This window comes from Euleptes europaea, chromosome 10, assembly GCF_029931775.1.
Source record: "Euleptes europaea isolate rEulEur1 chromosome 10, rEulEur1.hap1, whole genome shotgun sequence".
NCBI classification, from domain to species: Eukaryota; Metazoa; Chordata; class Lepidosauria; order Squamata; family Sphaerodactylidae; genus Euleptes; species Euleptes europaea.
The window spans coordinates 28345144-28365378 of NC_079321.1; the positions used below are offsets into that span (position 1 = coordinate 28345144).

The 20235-nt window shown below is 44.9% G+C and overlaps 1 protein-coding gene across 2 annotated transcripts in view; it reads right to left on the reverse strand.

Annotated features, from left to right (window-relative positions):
* The window catches only part of LPIN1 (lipin 1), a 107103-nt gene extending 86868 nt beyond the window's left edge, over window positions 1–20235 (reverse strand). For both annotated transcript variants that reach the window (XM_056856286.1, XM_056856284.1), the window contains exon 1: window positions 20143–20235. In XM_056856286.1, the coding sequence (XP_056712264.1) occupies window positions 20143–20202 (60 nt within the window). In that variant the 5' untranslated portion in view covers window positions 20203–20235. The remainder of the gene's footprint in view (window positions 1–20142) is intronic.

Consider the following 20235-nt stretch of genomic DNA (forward strand, 5'->3'; position numbering starts at 1 on the left):
TTGTTGCAACCATTATTTCTTAGTGTCCACATTATTCAAGGACATGCCAGATATTTAAAACTCTGTACTAGATGGCCCAGGCTAGCCTGATCTCGTCAGATCTCAGAAGCTAAGCAGGGTCAGCCCTGGTTAGTATTTGGATGGGAGACCACCAAGGTAGACCAGGGTTGCTGTGCAGAGGAAGGCACTGGCAAACCACCTCTGTTAGTCTCTTGCCATGAAAATCCCATAAGGGGTCGCCATAAGTCGGCTGCGACTTGACGGCACTTTGCACACACACACTTTCTTTAAAACTGGGAGAACAGGGGAGGTGGAATCAAACATGAAGCATTGTTAAATAAATGCTGCCATTTTGCCTTGCATTCCCTCATGCCTGCTAGAACATATGAGGCACTCTGCAGTCAGACCAGTGGGCCATCTGTCTGGCAGCATCCTGTTTCACACAGTGGCCAACCAGTTGCTTTGGAGGGCTAACAAGGCACAGAGGCCAAGGTTCTCCCCTGTCTCTTAGCGCTGGGTTTCAGATAGGGTTGCCAGGTGGCTTGGAATAATGGGCAACTGCCTACCAATCTATCGGCCGGCTCACAGCGAGGATCGTGCGCACGTGTGGCCACGAGCAACGCGATCCCGTCACTTCCGGTTTACTTCCAGAAGCGCCGCAGTGCGACAGGATGATTTACCACTGAAACGGGGGTTTGAGTGGTAAATTGCCCTGTTGCACTGTGGCGCTTCCAGAAGTAAACTGGAAGTGACGGGATCGCGTCACTCGCGGCCACGCATGTGGGATCCCAGCCCCAAAAATCTTCCGCTGGAGGAGAGGAGGAACCTGGCAACCTTAGTTTCAGAGGTTTACTGTCTGGATGTGCTTTCCATTCAAGTAACTGCTCTCCTGAACCACCAAATGATGTGATGTCTTTTCTCCGATTCCAACCAAAAGCCACCCTTTGCGTACAACCTTGGCCTAAATCCCTTAGTCCTCATCCCCAAATGAAATACCTAAGAATGCATAGCTGCATTTGTTAATTCTCATCCCTTGTTACCTGTGCCGTTCTTCCTCTGTTGTCTCTTTTTTGCTGGGTCTGAATTCAGACTTAATGGAACCAGTGTAATGCAATGGATAAAATGTTGGCCTTAGACTGCAGAGATCTGGATTCTGATCCCAACTCAGGTATGAAGTTCACAGAATCAGTAGGAGCCAGTCTTTCAGCCGAATCTACTTTGCAGTGTAATAGGTAAAAGGTAAAGGTCCCCTGTGCAATAACCGGGTCATTCCTGACCCATGGGGTAATGTCTCATCCTGACATTTCCAAGGCAGACTTTGTTTGTGGGGTGGTTTGCCAGTGCCTTCCCCAGTCATCGTCCATTTACCCCCAGCAAGCTGGGTACTCATTTCACCGATCTCGGAAGGATGGAAGGCTGAGTCAACCTTGAGCCGGCTACCTGAAACCAACTTCCGTCGGGATCGAACTCAGGTCGTGAGCAGAGCTTTGGACTGCTGTACTGCAGCTTAACACTCTAGTAAAATAGATGAGGAGCATTACAAGCTTTTCAGGTCTTTTGCATTTGTGTGGTGCAATGAATGCCAATTGCTCAGTGCCTTTGTGCGGTGCAATTTGTGCATTTGTGCAGTGCAATGAATGCCAATTGTGCAAGGAGGATCATAATAACAACTGGCATCACCTAAAATCGTTCCCTTTCCACTATTCATCCTTCATCTCCCTTTCCCTTGTATCCCAGAAATTTCCATTATAGCTTCAAAAAAATGAGCTTCACTGGAAAAACTTGCCTTTATAAAAAAACCCTTTACAGCTGCTGAAGAAGAAGAGTTGGTTTTGATATGCTTATTTCCGCTACCTTTTTAAGGAGAATCAAACCGGCTTACAATCTTTTTCTCTTCCTCTCCCCACAACAGACACCTTGTAAGGTAGGTGAGGTTGAGAGAGCTCAAAGAGAACGTTGACTAGCCCAGTCACCCAGCTGGCTTCATGTGGAGGAGTGGGGAATCAAATTCCGTTCTCCAGATTAGAGTCCACCTCTCTTAACCATTACACCATGCTGGCTCCCCGCTGGCTGGATTTTCCATGGGTATGTGATGTTCTTGCTGAAATCTGTAGCAAACCTCTCAGTTATTTCTATAAACCAGACTATAGCCAAAGAAAAAAATATAAATATAGCTGTTGAGAGTACTTGAGAGAACTTAATGGCTTTCAGAGAGACATAAATAAATATATGGATTTGCAATTTGATTCCCCCCCTTTAGCACACAAATAAGCATGTGTGCCTTTAATACTGCAACACATTTTACGATGGGAATAGGGTCCTATCTACTTTGTCTTGTGGTCACTCATCAAAAACTATTCCAAGTTTATAGCGAGGCTTCATAAACACACTCTGCATTTTTTGTGAGCAGACTGTTCAGAACTGATTCTGAGAAGTGGGTGGTGGAGAGCGTGAGCCAATCAAAGCACACTTCAGCTCCGCTTGCTGTTTCAAACAGAGTAACACAGCAGGGCAGCCTCTGTGCTCAATTACGTGCCCCCTTCAAGGTACACTCGCACATACAAACACACACATATGCTGACGCTGACTTATCTTCTGTTGTAAATGTGTGTTTTTCACCATGCTTTCGAAGGAAGTTGTTATGAAATAATCCAAGCACACAGACAAAGGCATTAAAGAAAGCAAACATCACAAGACCGGATAAGGAAACTGATATGCTCATCAATCTATAATGGTGCTGTCACAAATAATTTCATGTTTCTTATCTGGATTCTGACGGTTCAGTGCTGAAACACATTTCTCCAGGAAAGATCTATTCTTATTAATTCCAGAATAACAGTGAGGTTGCATAGTCAGTTGGGTCTCTTTTAAAATGTGTGTGTTATTTGGAAGGGAGCACTTGAAGCCATATATTTTAGTGTATGTGCATGTGACTTTATTACCCAGCACAGCATTATAGGCAAAACAGTTAAGCAGCAATACCTAATGACAGAATATGGATTTTACAGAAAACAGTGTTTCCCTGCTTAGGAAAAATACAACCAGCAATACTACCATCTAGTGAGAGAACACAGCATTACCTCTCCTTGTTAATTTTTCAGTCATTGGTAGCAGCCAGACAGGAAAGAGAGGAGGAGAATGGCACACCCCAAAGCAGCCTATGTGAAACATGGAATTGTTACCATTTAGGAAAGAGACTCAATAAAGGAAGCCACAGCCCTCAATTTGCAAGATCTGAGCAAGGCTGTCAAGGATAGGACATTTTGGAGGACTTTCATTCATAGGGTCACCATGAGTCGGAAGCGACTTGACGGCACTTAACATGACACACACACAGGAAAGAGAGACAGAGACTTCCTTAAAGTCTAGTTTACTTCCCATTCAAATGTTTTTTTCTAATTTTTTTTCTTCTGTTGAAAGAAGCAGAAGCCATTTCCTCCAGGCGGACTAGGGTTGCCAACTTCCAGATGACAGTGATCAGTTCCCCTGGAGAAAATGGCTGCTTTTGAGGGTGGACTCTATGGCATTATACCCTGCTGAGGTTGCTTCCCTCCCAACCCTTGCCCTCCCAAGGCTTCACCACCAAACCTCCAGGAATTTCCCAACCAGGAGCTGGCAACCCTAAGGGAGAATTGATCTCTATAGCTGGGAGATCTGTTGTGATTGCAGGAGATCTCCTGGCTCCACATGGAGGTTGGCAACCTTAGAAGAAGAGAAGAAATCAGGAAAAGGGTAGGGGGCATGGGGGCTTTCAGGAAAGGAAAAGAGGAAACCTCAGCCTGCCATGGAAGCTTACTGGGTGATGTTGTGCCTGTCACATAGATTCAGCCTAACTCACCTCATAGGGCTGTTGTGAAGATAAAAAGGAAGAGAGGAGAGTAATGTAAGCTGCCTTGGTCCCCACTGTGGAGAAATGTGGTGTAAAAATGAAGTAAATAAATACAAAAAATATAGCTGAAGGGAGGCAGATAAAAGGTAGGTAGGTTAATGACAGAGAAGGGCAGAAACGCAGGGAAAGGGGAAAGGATATGGTTGTTGCCAGAGGAAAAGAAGAAATCATGCAGGGAGGATGTTACTGGGGGAAGTGAGCTGCCCCTACAAGTCCTTTTGGGTTCCCTACCACACAAGTGGGTCTGAACCAGTAACTGACACCACACAACTGGGCCATAGTTTTCCTAGGTAGAGGTTAGGGGGAGTGGGAAAGCTGAAAAAAGAGGGACAGACGTATGTTGGCTGTTGGATGGGACGGAGAAAATGAAACAGGAAAAGGGGAGAGGCTATGGGGGCTTTCAGGAATGAGAAAGAAGAAATAGTGAGGGAGAAGGAAATGAGATGCCTCCTGCAAGTCCATGTGACTTCCCACTTGTGTGTTCTAATAGCACAGTCAGACAAATCTGAGGATACGTAAATCGAGTGACTGGAGCTGTGAATGGGCAAGACAGATCTTTCTACAAACCCAAAAAAATCCTCAGATTTGAAGAAAAATGTGAAACCTAAAAAAAAAAAAATACATTGGGGGTTTGAAAACCCCAAAATGATAAAAGGACTATTTGTGGCTTTAAGAAACAGATTCCCTCAGAGGCCATTGCTAGGTAACCACAGCATTCCAGGCTTGGAGTTTCTGTGAGTAAAAAAGCAGAGGGAGGGGGCAAGTCCCTTTCCAGAGCTGTTTTGGCCTTTGAGGGAGGACTCACTGGGGCTAGGCCTGCCTGGCAGCAACCACTGGGTGACTTGATACCACCCGATTTGCATGACTCAACTAGACCTAGTTGCTTGTTACTGTTCAACTGTACAAAAGCCAGTATGGTGAAGTAGTTAGAACATCAGAGTAATCTCTGGGGGAGCCAGGTTCAAATCCCCATCTGATTGTGGAAGCTCACTGGGTGATTTTGGGCCAGTCACATACTATCAGCGAACCTACCTCACAGGATTTTTGTGAGGAGAAAAGAAGGAGAGGAGAATAATGTAAGCTGCTTTGGTCCCCATTATGGAGAATGGTGGGGTATAAAGGAAGTAAATAAATAATAAATATAGCTGAAGATGGGAGGCAGATAAAAGGTAGGTTGGTGAATGGCTAAGAAGGATAGAATGAGGCAGGGAAAGGGGAGAGGATATGGGGGTTGCCAGAAGGAGGGAAAGACAAAATAGTGTGGGAAGGGGGATACAGGGGAAAGTAAAATTCCCCTGACACATCCTTGAGGGTTCCCTACCACACAAGTGGGCCTTGCCCAGTAGCCGGCATCACACGTGGGCCATAGTTTTCCTAGGTAGGGGCTGTTGGGGAAGGGAGAGGGAAAGCTGAAGACAGAGACAGGTAAGTGTAGGTTGGCTGTTGGTGGGAAGGAGAGAAGGAAGCAGGAAAAGGGGAGAGGCTATGGGGGCTTTCAGGAAAAGGAATGAAGAAATAACGTGAGCGTGGGAAATGAGATGCCTCCCGCAAGTCCTTGCAGGTTCCAACTTGTAGAATTCTAATTTTGAAGTTTAAAAGTGCATACTTCAGAGTTATTGTTAGTCTGTTGGGTTTTTTATGGTTCAAATGTCAGAAGCTCTTGACTAACATATGTTGTCAGAATTCCAGTAGTCGTGAAATACCTCACTGTGACCCAGATACTAAATACTGTCAAATACCAAATACCATTCTGTTTCAAATCTCAAATAGCTCCAGATGTTAAACTCTGAGAATTTTTAGAAGCAAATTCATTTGGGTTCTATGTAGCTTTTAAGTTTTAACGGGGCTGTAAAAATAGCTCTGTGAACACCAACACTTTGACTCTGCCTGCAGCAGATGTTGCCACAACAATTTACCCATTAAAAAAAGTGTTTCCCTTTATGCTTTGTTTCATTAGAATAGAAAGCCTACACCCTGAGATGAGGCCTGGCTCCCCTAAAGTTACAAGATGCCGAGAGGATGCAGTCTTGGCACTGTGGAACCCCTTGCCTACCCTCCCTTCTGATTCTGTTGTAAAAGCATCACATTCTGCCCAAACTTCACCCACCCTAGGCAGAGCCCCCCCAAATCTCCCAGTTTTTTTCCTAGGCTTTTGTTTGGAATCCTACCTACAGCTAGCCATATAACTTGAGTCAACTCTGACCAGAAATCTTCTTTAGTTAGGCCTCCATAACCACAACTTCTGTCCCTTGTTGTTCAGTCCCACACTGACAACAAAAATAGCAAGTTTATCAAGTTCCTGGTGGACTGCCAATGCCATACATGGCTAGTTCACTGCATTTGTATACAGGATTGGATTAAACTAGCTTCTTCAGTCTAGTAATCATAGAATCATCGAGTTGGAAGGGGCCATACAGGCCATCTAGTCCAACCCCTCGCTCAGTGCAGGATCAGCCTAGAGCATCCCTGACAAGTGTTTGTTCCAGCCTCTGCTTAAAGACTGCCAGTGAGGGGGAGCTCACCCTAGGAAGCTGAATCCACTGCTGAACTCTTACTGTAAAAAAAAGAAAATCCGCCCGTAATTTAAACCCATTATTGCAAGTCCTATATTCTGCTGCCAACAGGAACAGCCCCCTGCCCTTCTCTGTGACAGCCCTTCAGATACTTAAAGAGAGCAATCATGTCCCCCCTCAACCTCCTCTTCTCCAGACTAAACATTCCCAACTCCCTCAGCCTTTCTTTGTAGGGCTTGGTCTCCAGGCCCCTGATCATCCCCATTGCTCTCCTCTGGATCCGCTCCGTTCTGTCTGCCATTAGTAACATATTATTTGAGCCCAGAAGAGAAAAGTAGTATTCCCAGGAATAAACACTTGGGGCCAGAGTCAAACACAAGAATGGGGGTTGGGGGAATGCCATAGATGTCCTTTCCATCCCAGGAACCTCCTGAAGTCCATTGTTCAGAGACCAATGTATCCAAACATGGAAAGAAAAAGAAGGTATGAAAACCTGACAGCGTACTGCCCCTCAGCTTCTGCAGGAATAGTGCCAAAACAAATGTCCAGCATATTAGATATATGGAACATATTCCAGGCAATGATCCTGTGGAGGGAAAGAGATACAGAGAGCTCTTGTTTGACTATGCTCTCGGTGCTTTGCGCTGTCACAGCTGTTATGAGACACACCATCTATTTTCCTCAAGAGAGTCTAGTGAATATGCAGCGGGAGAACAATTTTTTTTTTTTGCAAGGCAGCTATGACATTCAACTTCCAACCCATGACAACTGTGACTTTGACCCAAATATTACAAATAATACGCTTTAAACATTGAGACCGCAAAATTATGTATGCTTACTTGACAGCTAAACAAGAAGGCAAAAGCAATCAATGCAGAACAAACCTCTTATAATAAACTGTTTATGTGTGTTGACATTTTCGTTTTCCTCAGACTTCATTGTACATCTTTTATTTAATCTTGTTTAATCACCTCATTTTCTTAGTAGGGGGGATTACCGGGACTTCCATCCAAAGAAACATGCACAGCACTGGGCTGTAAGACTATTATCTTGCTGAGTATGAAGGACAAATAGTTCTTACCCATTGCTTTTCTGACATATTACCCATTGAGTATGTGTCACTGGACTAACTAGAAACCTGATCTGATGTGTCTCCTGCAGCCTCATTGAATATTGGTACAGCATGTCTGACAAACATCTATTAATAAACCACTTTTCCATCTATGGAGCAATGCCCTGATCATTACAATTCCCTCTAAGTCCCCCTCACACTCTTTGAAACGTCACAGAGTTTCAGGGGGAAACACTGCTATGTTATCTCAGCTTATGAAATTTATGGCAGATGCCTTCACATTCCCTTCTTTCCAAACACTGGAAGCAATGGGCAGCTTTGGAGATAGCTTACTCATCCCTAGAGTCTGTGGCTTTGAGAATACAAGGGATCCCCATAAACCACACAGAGAGGTGATGGCTTTTTGGTGGCCTATTACTTCATACTAGGATTGCCAACCTCAAGGGACTAGCTGGAGATCTCGTGCTATTACAACTGATCTCCAGCCGATAAAGATCAGTTCACCTGGAGGAAATGGCCGCTTTGGCAATTGGACTCTATGGCATTGAAGTCCCTCCCCTCCTCAAACCCCACCCTCCTCAGGCTCCACCCCAAAGACCTCCCACCGGTGGTGAAGAGGCAACCCTACTTCATACATATATGCAGGATTAAACCTCTCTGTTATACAACTCACATGGTAACTTTACAGTCTCCTGCTCCCAGTTAAATATGTTTAGTATTGAGACACAACCCAGTTAAGCACTGTAATCAGTGGGAATCTTTTGTGTGTAGTCTTTGTTACAGTCCACAATAGCCATGCAGATTAGCTTTGGATTTCACACATTAACAGATCACTTCAGGATACAATGGTTCCATATTAACATACCACACCTTCATTAGCACATTATCTTGATACTTACAGGACAATGATTAGCACATTACCTTTGAAACTTTTTTCAGGACAATGATTCAGCTCAACCCAACCCCTTTCTACCTATATATTACTCTTCTTACACACTTGACACTGAGAGCCACTGTCCTTCAATGTTACTCCTCTGAAGATGCCTGCCACAGCTGCTGGCGAAACGTCAGGAAAGAAAATACCAAGACCACGGTCACACAGCCCGGATAACCTACAAGAACCAATGAACTCTGACCGTGAAAGCCTTCGACAATTATTTATCTATTTTTTGGCACAATTTTTTGCCACACTCGCGAAGGGGAAGCGAAAATGGGCGTGGGGAGAAAAACCCGAAGTGACAAGTATGCACAGGACCGGATTTCAATTTGGGATTGAGGAAAGTGGTTTTCAGTTTTGAGTCTAAAACTTTAAACACTCCAGGCAAATAGAAAACTAGCACTGCAAAGTGAAAATTTCAAGCCCCCCCCACCCCCCGGGTCCCAGTTTTCTGTTTGCAGGGAACTTTGTCAGTGAAAGAGCATTTAAAATTGCAATCACTATGTCAGACCTGTAGTCTGAATGGTACAGTCTACCCTATCAGTCTGATAAGAAGCTAAGAGTAACCATAATGGATCAGAACTAGTAGTCCATCCAGTCCATCATTCTGTTTCCAACAGTGACCAGTTACAGGGAAGCCCACAAGCAGGGCCCAGAGACAACAGCCCTCACTTACAGATTGTTCCCCAGCATCTACTGTATTTTTCTCTCCATTAGACGCACCTGACCATAAGACGCCCCCCCCCAGCTGGCCGTTGGGGTGGGAAAAGGCAGCTTGCGCTGGAACGATGTGAGTTGGCTCTGTGCGCCCTGCCTGCCTCCCAGCTGGGAAGCGGGCGGGGCGCACAGAGCCGGCTCGCACCGTTCCAGCACGCCCAGCCAGCTCTGTGTGCCCTGCCTGCCTCCCAGCTGGGAGGCAGGCGGGGCGCACAGAGCCGGTTCGCACCGTTCCAGCACACCCAGCCGGCTCTGTGCGCCCCCCCCGCCTCCCAGCTGGGAGGCAGGCGGGGCACACAGAGCCGGCTGGGCGCGCTGGAACAACGCGAGCAGGCTCTTTGCGCCCCGACGGCCAGCTGGGAGGCGGGCGGGGCGCACAGAGCCGGCTGGGCGCACTGGAACGGCGCGAGCCGGCTTTCCCCGCCCGCCTCCCAGAGCGCCCAGCCGGCTCTGTGCACACATTCACTCCATAAGACGCCCAGACATTTCCCCTCACTTTTGAGGAGGAAAAAAGTGCATCTTATGGAGCGAAAAATACGGTAACAATCAGAGGTATTCTGCCTCTTGGTGCAAAAACCCCATACAGCTATCATGATACATCCATTCTCTACAAATCAGTCCAATCCCTATTAAGTCCATCTAAACCAGTGACCATTACCATATCTTGTGGCAATGAGTATCACACGTCAACTGCTATTGTATGAAGTACTACTTCCTTTTGTCTGCCTGGAATCTACTGCCCATAGGTTTCACAGGGTGAATTCCAGAATTATGAGAGAGGGAGAAAAGCTTCTCTTTATTTACTTTTCCCATGCCATGCAAAGCTTTGGACCTCATGCCACCACTCAGCCACTTTTTTTCTAAACTAGAAACCCAGGTACCTCACAAATGAAGGAGCCCCGTGGCGCAGAGTGGTAAACTGCAGTACTGAAGTCCAAGCCCTGCTCATGACTTGAGTTCGATCCCGATGGAAGTAGGTTTCAGGTAGCTGGCTCAAGGTTGACTCAGCCTTCCATCCTTCCAAGGGCGGTAAAATGAGTACCCAGCTTGCTGGGGGTAAAAAGAAGATGACTGGGGAAGGCACTGGCAAACCACCCGGTAAACAAAGTCTGCCTAGGAAACGTTGGAATGTGACGTCACCCCATGGGTCAGGAATGACCCGGTGCTTGCACAGGGGACCTTTACCTTTACCTCACGAATAGCTTCACCTGACTTTGACTAAAATATTTATTCTCACACATTCTCTCTCACACACATACACATACCCTCTCACACAGCCCCCTTTCACACCCCACCAAGTTCCCAGACACCTCTCTTCCCTCTTGCTCCCACATAAGCTTCCCTCTGAAATCTGCCTACCGCCTCACAATTCCCTCACAGCAGCCCTTTTCCTTCTCCACTGTGTTCATTTCTGATTCTACTCTCATGGATATGTCATTTTTGCCCACTCATGTCACATTGAAATTGGGCCTTGTTGTATGACTGCAGCAAAGAAATATAAGCTTTGCACAAGTTAATAAACACACTGTTGTTCTCGTTCATCTCCCTTCAGCTTTGACTTCCTTAAGATCAACCCCTTGCTCACATAAACAGATTCAAAACTTAAGCAAGTTTAGGAATTCCTACACCTGAGAACGTCACAATGTAAACAGGTGCTTAACTAGGGAAAAAATAATACAATATGGGACATCAACAATATGACACCGTAACATGACTTCCCAAATCTGACCTCTTAACAATATCAGAATGTTGGCTCACCTAGTATCAGCCTCTAAAAATACCAACACTGTGTAGGTAGATGCATCCTGATGGGGAACATAAATTGGGAAGGGCAGCTGTACGTCTTTCTACTTTCCCTCTGCATCCATTTGGTATTTATATCCTTCGGGTCATAGTCAACTTGTCAGATTTTGACCTTAATAGGAGCTGCAAGTCAAAGCAAAACAAAACTGGGAACAGAGATATCATTCATTCATTCACTCACTCACTCACTCACTCACTCACTCATTTACTTAATGTATACTCTCCTCCTCCCATTTCTTACATTATGGAACCCAAGGTAGCTCATATACGGTCCTTAGTTCTGCAGTTCGGGGTGTAGTTAGACCCAAACTTATTTAGACCCAAACTAACTAACTGCGCCGCTGAATATACTTTAGAACTGTGATTTCAATGAGGTGGGATAGGAATCAGGATGTCATGTCACCCATATCTTCTCTGGAGGATCTAAAACCACCCCTCTTCTTTTTCAGTAGCTGACAGCCATCCTGGAATGGAACAGCGTCACACCAATATTGCCACATGCTGCTGTGTTCATTAGTGGTTATTGATTGTTAATTGATGCATTCGTTAATCGTTTGAATTTTATTCACAGTAACTCCACTCTTGGCAACAATTGCATAAGAGTTACTTATCAAGGTGTGACTGATTCAAGCTTGCTCTCAAATACTATATGAAGAAGTTTCATGCCTAAAGAGGGTGCCAGGACAACAGCCCAAACTGAGGCCAGCTTAATTTGAAAGAAAACCATCCCACTTCCTTTTTTCTTCCACTGTCAGTACTGCCCTAGATCCAGAGTTGTCAACCTCCAGGTACTGGCTGGAGATCTCCTGCTATTTCAACTGATCTCCAGCCAATAGAGACCAATTTGCCTGGAGAAAGCTTTGGCAATTGGACTCTATGGCAATGAAGTCCCTCCCCTCCCCAAACCCCGCCCTCCTCAGGCTCTGCCCCAAAAACCTCCCGCCGGTGGCAAAGAGGGAACTGAAAACCCTGCCTAGATCCAACAAACCTCTCCTAATCAACGTACTCTAGTAGTGTATGTATGACCAGGGATGCTTGTTAGGAAGCATGGTCTGTTTTTCATTCCATATGATCATTCCCCACATCAAGGGTATAGTCTGCCCAAATGACTGAATTATAATTTTTAACTAATTTAATGTGCTGCAATTAACATAGCTATTATTTTAAAATACCAATGAACTTATTTTTACATACAATATAAATTCCCTTCCCCACTGCAATTGAATTATGACGATATCCAAGCAGGGTGACAAGAGGCGCAGCAGAGTTCAAAGGTACATTTTTGAACTTTACTGTGCCTTTCCCCTCCCCTCTGAAACCACTTAGCTTCATCCTTTTGAAGTTTGAAACTGCATCCCTGCTAGGGTTGCCAACCTCCAGGTGCAATCTGGAGATCTCCTGCTATTACAACTGATCTCCAGCCGACATAGATCAGTTCCCCTGGAGAAAATGGCCACTTTGGCAATTGGACTCTGTGGTATTGAAGTCCCTCCCCAAACCCCACCCCCCTCAGGCTCTTCCCCCAAAACCTCCCGCCGGTGGTGAAGAGGGACCTGGGAACCCTAACCCCTGTGTACAGTTACTAAATCAAGACTACAAAGTGGGGCTTCTACTTTTTACCAGATCAGGGCAGAGAAAATGGTCCTAAAATCCCTGTCCTTTTTAAGCCAGGATCATTCTGACTTTAAAGGTGTCACTCCTGCTTTACAGTGCTGTACGTAGGCGAGATGAGAGTTTGCTCCCACACATTTTTAGCAGGGGATTTGCTGACCTGTCATAAAGCTTGCATAATTGCATTCATTGTAGCTGAAGTAAAATGAATCCAGTACATTATTACTTCCTGCGGAGGAAGCCTGTGCCAATCACTTAAGCAACTGCTTCCATCCACATCCTTTGCTGTGGGATGAGCAAGCTAAACTTTCAAAGCTTCTCATAACGTTCATACAAGAGAAATGAATCTCTTCCGATGGACAGAACATGAGCTTCTAGGTGGGTGGGTTTGCTGACATCTGTTTCCTCCGGTGTCCATGCCTGAAAGTGAAATGTGACTTAACTTTCTTCAACATGACTTTAAGTGTACTATAAAAGCCTTAGAATAAATGGCAAGGGTTGCGTCAGAAAATTACAGGTTTTCACATAAAAGGAAAAGGACATATGGGAAAATGTGCAAAATGTGCAAAAAATGTGCAAAAAAGTCTTATTGTTAACATATCTGAAAGTACCACTACTTATTTGAATGCCCTCTATATGTAGCGTTGCCAGCCTCCAGGTAATAGCAGAGGATCTCCTGCTATTACAACTGATCTCCAGCCTATAAAGATTGGTTCACCTGGAGAAAATGGCTGCTTTGGCCATTGGATTCTATGGCACTGAAGTCCCTCCCCTCCCCAAACCCCGCCCTCCTCAGGCTCCGCCCCAAAAACCTCCCGCCAATGGCAAAGAGGGACCTGGCAACCCTATCTATATGTGAAACCCAGGGCTAAATTTCTTGCCAGATTGGTTTCTGGCCTAAACACTTGTCCTAGTGCTGAGAAATTTGTATTTTTTGTTAAAAGACTCTGATGGGTTTGTTTCTTATAGGACCTCCCTGTATGCCCTGGCGGCAAAGAAAATAAGGTCCAATATGGTTGCTAAGAGAGCTAATCCCTTGAGTTGATTTTAATGGTTGCAAGGTCTCATTGGCCAATTGGGACACCACTGCAATTTTTAGCTATTATTGCTCTGTACGCATCAATTTAGCATAGTTTTATTATGTGTGTTTATTATCAATCTAGCAATTTTTTAACCTAGTATTTTCCTTTTATTATGTATTTGCGGTATTGTTGACATGTCTGTAATGGCTTAAGGCTATATGCAAATAAAACTATTCATATCTGAAAGTATATGCAAAAAACTGGCCCTCTCATAAGTCTTTGGTCAACAGGTGTTCCAAGGAGCAGTGATGCCAAGTTTTGAGGGGGCAGAAGCCCAAGTTTCCAACTGTAGGCTGGAGCAGCACAACTGTTCCATTAAAAATAACCTCCTGCCCTTCAGTGGTTCTCCTCTGCACCCAAGAGGCACAAAACCTGCTGAGTTTCACTGCTGCTAGACTGAAGAGGAGCCATATTTAAAAGCCAACAAGGACTGGTTTATGCAGGAATGTTTCGTTGGAGCACTGGAGCATTAAGCAGTGATTGACTGATTTCAGTATTTCCTTTTTGCTTTTTGGCTGACTTAAAGCCTCCATGGTGGCTAATAAAAATATTTTTAAAAAAGCAAAAACAATCCTCAAAAAAACTCAAAGAACACCAGATGATCTTAAAAATGCAGCAATTAAAAATAATAGTAATCCAGTAACAGCAAAGAGCAGACATGCAATAAAATCAAGGAGCAGAATGCTCTTCTAAAAAGAGGTATTTTTACCTGATGATGAAGGCACAAGGTATTCACACATTCAAGGCTATACCAGACTTTACACTGCAGTTGCATGCACTGTATTCCTGATGTCCACTCTCTCTAAATATTGCAATACTCTGGGGCCACAAATGCTGGCATGTGCCGCCCGGACGCCGGCACTGTGGGCCTTTGCGCCAGTGCAGGCCTTTGCCGGCCTCCAAAGGCCTTTGGTCCTGGCCGCTGGCACACCTCAGGAATGCACTGTAAGAGAGAGCAGTAGCTAACCAGCTCCAAGTCTTCTTGGATAACTCATCTGCTCTAGACCCTTTTCAGTCTGACTTTCAGGCTAGGTTACAAACTTTCTTGGATAAATGATTAGGGACTGTGGTCTATAGTGCTGAGTATAGCTTACTGCAGGATTCTGTTATGTAGCTGTTGAACCGCTTAATGTGTCATGTTAATACTTATGCTATGCCTCAATTCTTTCTGGTTAGTTCCACACTTCTACAATCCTATTGAATGTCCCATTTGTTGATTGTACGGACTCACTTTGTGTAATCCGCCTTGAGTCCCTGTGGGAAAGGCGGACTATAAATAACATCAATAAATATACATAAATAATAAATAATAATTATGCTAAGTATTCTAGAGAGTAGGGACGCATCACAGGTTTCCTGCTATCAAGAAGTTATGAACACATGAATACATGAAGCTGCCTTATACCGAATCAGACCCTTGGTCCATCAAAGTTAGTATTGTCTACTCAGACTGGCAGCGGCTCTCCAGGGTCTCAGGCAGAGGTCTTTCACATCACCTACTTGCCTAGTCCCTTTAACTGGAGATGCCAGGGATTGAACCTGGGACCTTCTGCATGCCAAGCAGATGCTCTACCACTGAGCCACAGCCCCTCCCCTATATAGGTTAACAGTGTGCTGGCCAACCAATTTGGTAGGTGGGCAACAGGCCAAGTGCTAAACATGAGATAGTGCTGTTCTGCAGTACATATCCATCCTTTCTCACCTTGGTATGGTTTTGCTGCTGAGCTGGGGAGCAGATACCAATTCAGCATAGGTTGGAGACTCAGGCAAGGGTAGTTCTGTAGCATAGCTAGGCTTATGGTTTCTCCTGTATCTGTCTGGAGCCACATCATTTATAGTTGCCTGTGCCTCAGGTTGGCCATGCAAGGGCTAATTCAGTATATCCATCCTGTTTCTTGCACCTGAATTCATAACAACTATCCAAAGCTCATCATGTCACAATGGCTCCTTTTTCACATGCCAAATGCGTCTATGGAAAGTGCCGTCAAGTCACAGCTGACTTATGGTGACCCCGTAGGGTTTTCAAGGCAGGAGACTTACAGAGGTGGTTTGCCATTGCCTTCCTCTGCACAGTGACTCTAGCATTCCTTGGAGGTCTCCCATCCAATTACTAACCAGGGCCGACCCTGCTCTGCTTCTGAGATCTGATGAGGTCAGTCTAGCCTGGGCCATCCAGGCCAGGGTGCCAAACAAGTAGTAATAGCTGATGTTTGTTAGAAAAAATGGAGTGTGGCTAGCACAAGAAATAGAACGCTGATTGGTACATAGTAGATGTCTTACATTCCTGAAAAAATGGGCCGAAAGTGAATAGGAGGCGGCATGACCTCGCCGCCAACGTAAGTGCATGTAATCACAAGATTACATGCACTTACGCTGGTGGCGAGGCCAGTCCCGCCAGCGGCCAAGAGCCGCAGGACCGTGCCTTGCCCCTCCGCCAGTGCGGCCTCTCCGTGGCACAGGCCATGGCAAAGAGAGGCCGCGCCGGTGCAGGGGGCAGGCCAGGGGGAGGAGCCGCCAGTTAGGCGGCTTCCTATCCCGGTTCCTCCGGTTACACCGGCACTGGGGAAAAACAAAAATTTAGCCCCGGTAAAACAAAAAAAAGCCGCGAAACGGCTTAGGAAGAGGCGCCGCTGCACCTCTTCCCCACTGACTCCGCATGCCATCATTTCAGGAATGGGCTGTTAGTCAAGAAAACACTGTGTTGTCAGTAGTGGAGACTAGGGACAACCTTACTATGAGGCATGGTGAAGTGGCCGATTTTGGGATTCCATGAAAGGCAGCATTGGGTTAATTATTGTATTTATTTATTGATGTTTACTACAATGGAATGTCTCTGGGATTTTCTCTTTTCTACCCTCCACCCCCCTCCAAATATCCTGAGCCGTTGCTAATAGAAATTGAGTTCATGTGTGCATTTGTTGGTGTGCATTATATCGAAGGACAGTCTCTATGTGAGAAAGAATTCTGTTGCGTGATAAGGAACATGATTTGGGACTGAAAAGATATTGTGACACCCAGGATATGATTCATCACTGTGTCCCTTGGTTCAACCCTAATATTATGTTCAACCCCAAACACCTTTGCCTTCCTCCTAGGCTAGAATCCCAATCCAGAGGTCAAGTAAGAGGCGCTGGTATTTAACCCCAGTAATGTCATTGTGTTTCAGTCGTTCTGTAATTATAAGTGACTTGAATAAAGTTTATCATAAGCTTCTGGCTCCATCAATATTAGTCTGAACTTCTGTTGGAAACATCTGCAAGCTCAGTCATAATCCCCCATAAAAGGCTGAACACTTTGTGGTACAGAAGACAATTGGCTCAGGTTGTTCGTTGAAGTTGTGTTTTGCTTAGTACAATAGAACACTCAAAAGAGAGGAGTCGTGGAGAACCTGTTTTTCAAGTGTGCAATCTGTAGCTCACTTTTGTTTAACCCACTAAGCAAGCTTAAGGGTGAGTCCTTTATTGACACTGACATCTTATTCTGTTCAGCCTCCTGTGCTTTGCCTTGAACACAGCAGTTTTGTTAAGTAATGTAAGAAGCACCTGACTCATGCCTATGACTAATTCTCATTTCTACACCCACAGGTGGAATTCTGCATCCCACTGACAAATGCCTTAAACATTCAATCATGTCAACTCCACGTCATCCCTAAGGCGTTTTATAGCTAAGGGTATTCTAAAAAACAAACTTGTTTTTTAAAAATCTCTGTCTAAACAGTATTTTTTAAATTATCCTCAAAAAGAATCAATGTCTGTATGAATTTGGGGAAGGTTTCCTCACAAATTTGCTCTGAATTTTACAGTCTCACAAATACATAAGCTTCCTCACGTGAACTGATATCCTTACCGCGCATTCCCAAGAATTGGCACACAGGAACGGCGGGGAGAAGGCGCAGGCGAGCCGTCTCCTAATGCCGTTCCTCGTATGCCAATAAACAAAAATTTTAAAAAGCCATTTCACGGCTTTTTTTTGGTTTGTTTAACGGGGCCTTTTGCCCTATTGAAAACAGCGTGGCTGCGTCTGCTAAAAATCAGGCGCAGCAACGCTGTTCCCGGCACCGGTGTAAGGGGGCAAATGGGGATAGGAAGCTGCTGACCTGCGGCTCCTCCTCCCAGCCCGGCCCAGGAACGCCCCGGGAACACCCCACCCACACTAGCACGGCAATTCTCCATTGTGGCCTGTGCCATGGAGAGACCGTGCCGGCGGAGGGGTGAGGCGCAGCTACGTGGCACTCGGGCGCCAGCAGAACTGCTCCCGCCGCCAGCATACGTGCGTCTTGTTGCATGATTAGATGCACTTACGCTGGCGGCGAGGTCACGCCACCTCCTAAGAGGACTCGCCTCCCCCTCAGGAATGCGCAGTTAATTTTCATGCATTTCATTGTATTTTGCAGGATCCAGGCAAATTTTTCAGCCGGAAGACCACATATTGATTTCCCACTTCTTTTGAGGGCCCTGAGTTGGACACCAGCTCTTCCTGTTTCCAGTACCAGCATCCTCATCTCATATTGCTTTCAGCCCTCCCCCTTATTTACCTGGTGAGCCACCAGTGCTAGAGGTCCAAAAATGGCTGGTGAGGAGCAGAGACCTAATTGTGGTCATCTCACCCTGTGTGTGGAATGGCCTAAATTGAAACTACCCTCCTAATCACATGAATATGTCCTGAGATACAGATTTTACATAGCTTCCTTAAAATCCTTAAAACATTTAGACATGTACCCAATGACATGGAGCTGCTTTCCTGTGATTTGCTATTACACCATTACACCAAACAGACCACCTTCATTTCCAGTGACTTGTTTGAAATGCAATTGTAAATGAACCTTTCTGCACAGCCTCCCATTGATTCAGAAACTAAATGTAGTTTTCAATTTTAGTGCTGCCTCGGATCCACATGCTGTAGGATACTGTGCTGTTACCGTGCCATTACAACCATTCACTTCGTCACAGAGTTGTCCACAGGGAAATAAAGAAGGTGAATGCACATGATAGCACAATAATAGTGCAACAGCCAATGAATTGTAGATCGATTATTTCACACTTGCAGATCAGGAATTAGAAAGTGGCTCCAAAACACTTCAAGAAGCATATATGAATTCCATCTTAGAAAACTCAACTATTTTCTAACACATTCAGATTTTGATTCTTTATCATATAAATACACGTCATCAAACTCTTGGCATCGTAGAACCATGTATCATATCCCAAAACTTTTAACATTTTTAAATTTATTTTTGTATCACTTTCCCCCCTCATCCACTCTATAGGAAGAAAGAGTAATATAGCACCATCCTAAGCAGAGTTATACCCTTTTAAGCCCACTGACTTCAGTGGATTTAGAAGGATGTGACTGTGTTTAGGACAGCACAGTTAAACTCTAATCCCAGCCTCAACCGCTGTTCTAGTTATCCTTTGTGCTTGCACATGTGCACAGAGACAATGATTATCATCATCAAGATGCAAACATAGGATTCAAAAATATTAGTCCATATCGCCCATCCCTGCATTGATGCTCATGACCATGGCTCTCACGCATACCTACGTATGCTGCAGTGTCAAATCTGCATACCCATGGTGATCTGCACTATTCAGCCAATGTCTGTTATGCATTTTACAAATCAGAAATGCAAAGAATGTTATTCTCTTCCGTTACCAATAGCAGCCAGCAGCAGACTCAAGGAGTTGAAACAATTTCTACAGGTATGTACATAGCCTCTTTAAATTATACAATAAAAGTTTTTAAGAGAGGGATTTGAGTTAAGTTTGCTAATGGAATCCAGACTATAATATTCCTACAGCTCTTTTTTTTTTTTAATGGTACACACAGAATTGCTGTTTTCAGAGATGTAGCACATCAGTAGAAAAGAGCAAGAATCCAGTAGCACCTTAAAGGCTAATAAAAGTTCTGGCAGGGTATGAGCTTTCGTGAGTCACAGCTCCCTTCTGAGCTGTGACTCACGAAAGCTCATACCCTGCCAGAAATTATGTTAGACTTTAAGGTGCTGCTGGACCCTTGCTCTTTTCCACTGGTACGGATGGACTAGCACGGCTACCCATCGAGATCTATCTCCGTCTATCAGTGTAGCACTTCTGTGTGTATGACTCTGCAGAGATGATCCCTTTAACATCTCACAAAGTTTTCAGGCAAAAGGACAGTGAAATAGAGTATGGTTTCAATCCAGATCTACACAGTAGGTCCCTTGTAGCAGTGTCCTGTTTCCAATACATCCCAATTTACAGTACATATCCACACCCTTTTCAATGTCTTTCCCTGAAGAACAGCATCAAAGGAAAGAAAGCAAACACATACAATTTTCCCTCCGCAACTGCATCCAACAGGTACAGTTAGCAATGTTAGTTAAGGACATTTAACGCTTTCCCCACACTTAAAACTATTTTATCAAAACAAAAAAAAAGAGAGAGAGAGAGAGAGAGATAATGAAGTAAACAATCTCAGTAGGAAAATCAAGCCTACTTCTCCCCCTACTTCTGAATGTTGTTTCAATCAGGAGGCCTTACCCAGGACCAAGGTGACTCAGTGTCTTCTGATGGCATCTTGAGATGGGCACTTTCCTCCATTGCCAGAGAATTGGGCTGTCAATGGGTGTTAAC